This window comes from Copadichromis virginalis, linkage group LG7 (genome assembly GCF_057382275.1).
Source record: "Copadichromis virginalis isolate Kocher_CV1m ecotype Utaka linkage group LG7, C_Virginalis_male_GT1.1, whole genome shotgun sequence".
NCBI classification, from domain to species: Eukaryota; Metazoa; Chordata; class Actinopteri; order Cichliformes; family Cichlidae; genus Copadichromis; species Copadichromis virginalis.
Genome location: NC_140624.1, coordinates 23,399,175 through 23,406,716, shown reverse-complemented (window position 1 = coordinate 23,406,716; position 7,542 = coordinate 23,399,175). Strand labels below are relative to the sequence as shown.

Here is a 7,542-nt window from a genome sequence, read left to right as displayed (position 1 = left end):
GTATAAAGTTTGAAGTCCGAACTTTTAACACAAAAGTCGAGACTCGGGGTTGTCTTGTGTTGACATAGCATCATGTTGCCCATCTGTTAATAGCTTGTAGACCCACCTTTAGCACAAATAAGCTGAAGTAATCATTTTCTGTATGACATATCAGTCTCTCAGATTGTTGTGGAGAAAACTTGGCTCACTCATCTTTTCAGCGTTGCTTCACTTCATTCACATTTGCAGACATGCGTTCATGCACTTAAGGTCCCAGTCCAGTTTATTATCTATGTGTTCTCCAAGGTATTTATGATCAATTTTTCGGTCTTTGTCACGTTGAGCTGCAGATGATTCTGCTCACACCATGTGACAAATGGGTCAACCACAGCCCGGTACTCTGACTCATCACCCTCACTGATGCATCCAACCACTGCAGAGTAATAAGAAAACTTCTGAAGATGGCAGGTCTCTGTGTAGTGGCTGCAGTCTGTGGTGTAGAGCAGCGGTCCCCAACCCCCGGGCCTCGGACCGGTACCGGTCCGTGAGTCGTTTGGTACCGGGCCGCGAGAGTTGAGGCTCAGGTGTGAAATGTATGGTTTTCAGGGGTTTTATCGGTTTTCAGTGTTATTTTGTTATCGTTTTTATCGTTTACTCGGTTTTCCTGGGTCTTTTCACGTGTGTTATGAATAAACCTTCTTTTTTTCGGTACCGGTACTAGTTTTATTGTGTTGTATTTATCCGCGACACCTTAAAGGCCGGTCCGTGAAAATACTGTCGGGCATAAACCGGTCCGTGGCGCAAAAAAGGTTGGGGACCGCTGGTGTAGAGGCTGAAGAGGAAAGGAGAGGACGGTACCTTGTGGTGGCCTCGTGTTGCTGATCATCTTGTCAGACACACACAATGTTGAAGACACATATTGTGGTCTTCGTGTCAGGTAATCAATAATCCAGGTCACAAGAGAGGTATCCACTTGCATTCCTGTCAGCTTATGACCCAGGAGGGTTCGCCTGATGTTATTGTATGCACTAGAAAAGTCGAGTGTCCTGATGCATGCTCTATCTTCCAGATAAGGAAATCCCCCAAAATGTATTCTGTTCATCTGGATGTAGCATTTTCAGTGGGAAAAACAGTACATGTGCATAATGACTCAAACTAGCATAAATGCAGAGTCCTGGCCTGACGAGATGTCATAACACAGAAGAGCTAACTCATCAGGCCAGGACTCCGCAGTCTGTCTACACCTACAGGCCAGGGCCACTCATTCAGTGATGAGGATGTATATACCCTGGACAGGGAGGAATGCTGGTTTGAGCAGAGAGTCAAGGAGGCCATTTATGTGAAAAGGGAAAGACATCTTTCACCATCTTACAATGCTCTGACTGCAGCCATTCCCCAACTCTGTAAGTAGTACTCGTGAAAATGTGCATATCAATGATCAAAGAACTGACCTCACAGCCCAATGTTCCTTCAGTGGGCTGGTTTCAGTCATCGTGCAAAGGTAGTGTTTATAAGATTGGGCAAAACCTGCAGTCAGCTGAGACTGAGGAAGTCACTTGGATGAGTAACGTTTTAACGTATTAACATGTACCTCAATGCTCCACAGCAAACTGACGGCATGTCTGTGTTTTTATTGAGGCACTCAAACTTGCTGTTGATCAGTTAATTTGGTGCACTTGATTAACAGCACCTGGTTGTTACCTAAGCTTTGAATTCCTATGGCAGCAGCTTAGTTTTGCATACACAGCTTCTGCAATTTGGCTTTTACTGTATGTCCTGATATGTAAATCCTTAGAAATGAAAGGGTGTACTTTGACCATTTTCAAGATACTGCACATGCAATATGTTGATGAACCACTCCAACATCTTTATTTTGTGGACTGATAGTTCTTTACTGGACTTGACAAGAGAAAGAAAACTTCACATGTCTGTGTGCCATTTGTTCATTACTTGCACATTAAATAACACAGGCAACAGCAATGGGTGAAATATGAGCTTTTTATAATTGAATATTTCAAATGTTTGTAGGATTCTTTGCAAACAAACCCATAGCAAAGCCAGAGACCATCGTAGCATTTAATCCTCCTAGAGGGGAAGTTGATGTTTTTATGTCAAATTTATGTCATTTATGTCAAATCTGTTTATCATTTTAGGGCACTGTGACCACTCAGCATACAGGGAGGTGCGTGTGCGTGTGTGTGTGTGTGTGGGTTGGGGGTCACATTCCACAGTGATTATATCTTTCTAGCCCTCATGTAAGTGTTTCTAATATATAAAAGAGCACACCACTCTCCTCTCCATTAAGCAGAACTTGGACTGTCACATTTGTGCCAAAACGTAATTTATTGTCCCGAGAGGTCGAACTTACTCAATCCGAGCAACATGTTTACCCAATACAAATGTAATTTTAGTACATGTGTTTCTTGAGACAGTGCAGGTGATGAGTAGTGCTATTTTTAGAATGGAATGTAAACCACTGGGTCACATATTTTGCTCTCAATATGACTCAGAGTTTAATTTTATTAAACAGCACACGCAATCCTTAAATGACAAGGGACACGCCATGTGTTTCCCCCTAACACGAACGCACACACACGCACACACAGACACACACAAGGTAAATAATTGATGTGGATCACAGAAGAAAGGTTTCTTCAAGTTTATTTTATTGTTTTATTTGTTCATTTATTACTGAAAATTATTACAGTTCCTGGTATTCGAAGCAAGACATTAATCTGGTTCAGTAATACCTTTTCAAGTAATTTCAGCTGAATTGTGAGCAAATGATTATGATTTATAACATTCAAATATAGGAGGCGATAAACCTAACATTTAACACACCAAAGTAGATGCTTTGAAATGGCTTGGCCTGCATTTGTTACACATAAGCCTGCTGCAAAGCTAGATGGCAGCACAGCACTTTCATCAGCTCATCAATCCTTCTCCTTCCCTTTAAGTGAAAGCTCAGCCCCAAACTAAAAGGCCTGCTTTGCTTCAGGTGCAGATAAATATCCATAACACATGTTAAATATGAGTAAGTTCCAAAAAGGTGTAATCAAGTGAAGGCAAATGGTACAACTCATTGTTTAGATACATACATAGAAATAAAAAAGCAAAACAAAAAAATTGACACATTTCAGATACATCAGATACTTCACTGAAGTTAAACTAAAGATGTTTAATATGTAGTTTTGTTGTTGGAAATTATAGTTGCATACATTATAAGGTAGTCTTTCATATTTTAACATATAAGGTACATATTTTATATGTTTATCTATATATAAAAATTGTAGCTAACAAGCAATTCGATACATTCAGTTCAGTTTTGTGAGGATTCTGCATTTGATAGTTTGGGGCCCAGTAATGCTGATTCCTTGAAGAAAAAGTAAAATAAAAAGGCTCCCTTGTTGCAGAATGTGTTCCTCCAAGCTTTGTGTTTCGGAGAAGATCCACATGAATTGTCTTCTGTCTCAGCTGCCAAGCTCGCTTTGGATGCTGAAGAAGAGACAGACATTCTTGTCAAGTCCCATAGGTCTGGCTTGAATTCATCAATAAATCAAACACTTGTTCAGAGACACTGAAACCTGAACCTAAGCATGTGCACACAAACGTCTCAGTTTGATTTATTTCAATCTTCCTTTCATCCAGAGTGGTTTGAGCTTCCTCCGATGGGCTGTGCAGATGTAGCAGCCAGTCTTTCGCTATATCTAGCGCCGAATCTGTGGAATAAAAGTTCTGCGTGGACTAATCTTCATCTGCAGTGCTCACATAACCCCAACAGGGACTCTCCTTTGCTTTCTCATGCCTGCCCTAGGCCACCGTGTGGGTGCTTTTGGGGTTGCTGACTCGCTGACCAGTTTCCGTGCTCCATCTATGCGTTCCTGTCTCGAGGATGAGCTGAGTGGCATCCAGAAGTGAGCGGCGGCGACGTCCAAAGCCACCCGGTCCCATCTTTGATTTAGGAGCAGTGGTGTCTGTTTGAGCGTTCTTCTTTGTCAGGCTCAATCGGTAGAACAAGTCGTGGTATATACATGTGATTAGGAGGCAACCAGACTGACTTGACGTTGACCTCCTGGACCTTATATTTGGGCCAAAGCTGGAAAAAAGGGGAAGATTTACTGCTTTAGAGGTGCTGTTAAGTCTAGCTTGGCAACACATAATATGTTCACAGTGTGTAAAATCCAAAATGTTTCATATCTAGATTTTTGCATGTTTTATCCAGTAGAGAATGGATCATTTTCAGACTTCATTTGTAGCGTCTTGAACAAAAATAGATGCTTCAAAATTCTGAATTTTAACACTTTTAAAATTTGAACACCTCTCACAAATGACAGCCATGGGGGTATTCTAAGTAGGAAAATAACTAGGAGCACACTGAATGACTATGTGACTCTAGGTCACCAATCCAATGTTTCTTGTTACCTTGATGGGGTTGGGAGGGTTTTGGCAAGCCTGTCCTGCTGCGGTCCACCAAAATGTTGGTCATCGCCTGTCACTAAGCGACTGCGCAAGTCTCTCTTCATATGGCTCTGCAGCCATACTCTAGACCTGCCACAAAGATCAAACAGGTAGTTAACCACAAAACTTCAACTCTGTCACATTATCACTGATGTTAAGTGATATATATATAGCACTTTTCTACTCTACTCAACCACTCAAAGCACTTTATACAATCTAAATATGTTCATACACACGTACATGTAGTGAGTAAAAGGAAATTGCAATGAATAAATGTCAAAGACATTCAGAGACAGTGTCCACTGAAGACACTACAACTTTGCCCATTATGAAATGTAGTGCTGATGTAGCTATACTATATTCAAGTAAAAAAAAAAACATATATCTATCATTATTGGCTTAATAATCCCTTATGTCAAGAAAAAACTAAAATTCAGAATCTACTTGGCATAAAAGTTCCTTGTGCCCAACAGTGGGCATCTTATTCTACTAGATGAATGTAGAATGAACACAATGTTCTGAGAGCTTACCTTTTTCTCAGGCTGGCGTTGGTCTCTCCTGTGGCCCCTTTTACCAATGGCAGGACTGTGGTGAAAACACAGCAGCAGATGATGGTGTGCAGAGATAATCTCATGTTGGCTGGGAGCTGCCAATGGTAAACAGACAGAAATGGCACTGAAGCGGTCATGCCTTATCTATTACCACAACATCTGAACGATGAAGCTCTTTTAGACACATTATTGCAGTAACATGTGGAGTTTTCTGCACAGAACAGCATAAATAAATAAAATATTTTCTTCCAGTGATTCAGAATTTTTTCACCAATTTTGCAGAATTTAAATTCTTTACAAAACTTACTCAAATAGAAATCAGCGACAAATTCACTTACCTCTGGCTCTAGTTTGTGTTGTGATGTACAAAATTAATGGTGCACATCCAAGTTTGTTCTTTACTACTTTAGCTGTGTGGTTTTTTTTGTTGTTGTTGTTTTTGGTGAAAGCTGTAAAGACTTTACCATGAGTTGAAGTCTGAAGTTTATGCTGCTAACATGAGAGGCTTTATAGTAGAAGGGAGGGAGTTGCACCTGAATGCCATACCCAGTGGGAGGGACTGTGGGACAGTTCATGTCAACCCCATCCACCCCACATGTACAGTCAGTCAGACCAAAAACACGTAGATAGAGACTATAATCGACACAGCAGTCCGCAAATAGCGTGACTAATAGATACTTACATAATTCTGATTTATTACTCCACCCCCCACCTCTCTCTTTGAGAAAGTGTTGAAAGAATTTTTTGCATTTCAGGGGTTTTGCAAATTGACCTAACTACATTGCTTCTCTCTGTCAAAGGTTTGTATTTGATTGTGTAAATGGAAGACTTGTTTGCAAGTCCATTTACATATTTTTGGTCTTTTCTTTCAGCAACTGTGAAGGAATCGGTTGTTTAGAGGGGTTAACAGAGGACACTCTGTGGTCTTGCATGCTTTAAGGCAGTTATTTTGGGTTTAAATGTGTTAATAACTGAAATAAATTGAAATGTGTGTGTTGGATGACTCCGTTTGAGTGTTAGCGAGCCATCTGTTAGTTTTAAATAGCTGAAAAAAGCTAACCATGTGTAAATTAGCGCTGTGCTGTTATGGCAACCGCATGCAGTGTGGCAATTTAGGAAAGAAGAGTGTGCTTTTGTGCACTTCCAAGTGATCTCTTAAATCGTTCAAAGTGCTGCTCTCAATCACTGGTAGCTGCTTGCAGGCATCCTAATTAACGAAGTGTATAAAGGTTAAACATGTTTTTCGATCTCTGTCCGCTACAGCTAACGTTTTCAGATATTTAAGAGGCCGATCTTTGCATCAAAACTGCAAATTACCAAAATAAAGAAAAAAAAAACTTGGCTAGGCCTCCAGATTGGGGATGTAGCTGCCAGGCATGTACTCTATGTTGAATGATCAGAAACCATAAAATGCTTCATTAATTAGCGGTGCAATGTGAAAAAATGATACGAGCTAACGGCTAAGGTTAGCTATTAAATTTATTATTTAATTTACTACAATATTAAACTTAAAATCAGCTCGACTTGACTCGATGTTACATATCACAACCCACACCATGCTTCTATGGATTTGATCTATTTCTGATTGCAGTGCATTTCTACAACACGCACTATTTTTAACACAAGCCAAAGTCCAGGAAAAGGAAGTTCACTCCCTTCCACAGAAAATACTGCCCGTAAACTGCCTTACACGTCTTTTTGGCAGCCTGTCCTTTTCTTCCATGTAAAACATTTGAGTAATGATCTCTTTAGTGGCTAGTTTGGAGCATCCTTAAAAAAAAAGAATGAGTAACTGCCTCACAGTGCGCCAATTTTACATCCTTGAAAGAACCGATTCTGTTAACTCAACTATAAATGCCTTCGCCACAAGCAAAGTAGGCCAGATGTTCAGTTGTTTGATGGGCCTTTATGTCCCCACAGTAATTTTTTTTTAAAAAGTACAGTGCGTGGCTAATGGCACTGTAGGTTTTGGTGGTGTGCTCCCAGGCTGGAGAAACGCGATGTTAAAAACTGTGGAAATGTCAAGATTTGAAGCCAATAAACACGGACTGTGTGTAGATTACTGTTTATTTTCTCTCTAAGCTGAGCTGCCTTTTTGTTGGCACACCCTGATGGTGCAAATACTTAAATAAATGATCACAATACAAGTAGTATTGAAAATTGTAAAGCCAATGCATGAACGCATGCATCTGTCTTTCTTCTGGGTCCAATTGTGGTTCCGACTATGTGTTGTATGTACACAGGCTTATTACCCGCAGAAACTGAAACTGCACCTCCTGTGGTCGTGGCAACAACAGGCTTAAAAAGAAGGTGTGGTAAAATGAATCATCTGTGCTGTGTTCTAGAGGCCTTGTTCCTGTATCCCCCATAGAAGTTTATCGTCTTTGCTGTTGCTTGTGTTTCAACAGCTGCATATATTGTGCTAACCTGAAACTTGCTGTGGTGGGTTAAGAGCAATGGGTGTAGAAGTTTTCTTGTTTCTAAATACAACATGTAAAGATCAAGCCTAAGATTATTATATCTAGGGTAGGCGTACAGTATCTTATTTTTCTTT

General features: G+C 40.4%; 1 protein-coding gene across 1 annotated transcript; it reads right to left on the bottom strand.

Annotated features, from left to right (window-relative positions):
* Positions 1 to 2,639: 2,639 nt before the first annotated feature.
* On the bottom strand, positions 2,640 to 5,445 carry admb (adrenomedullin b). Its single transcript, XM_085465163.1, has 4 exons — positions 5,327 to 5,445; positions 4,968 to 5,083; positions 4,402 to 4,527; positions 2,640 to 4,075 (listed from the first exon to the last, which is right to left on the bottom strand). Exons 2-4 carry the CDS (start codon positions 5,069 to 5,071, stop codon positions 3,790 to 3,792), a joined length of 516 nt encoding a protein of 171 aa, XP_085321289.1. The 5' UTR covers positions 5,072 to 5,083; positions 5,327 to 5,445; the 3' UTR covers positions 2,640 to 3,789.
* Positions 5,446 to 7,542: the final 2,097 nt, after the last annotated feature.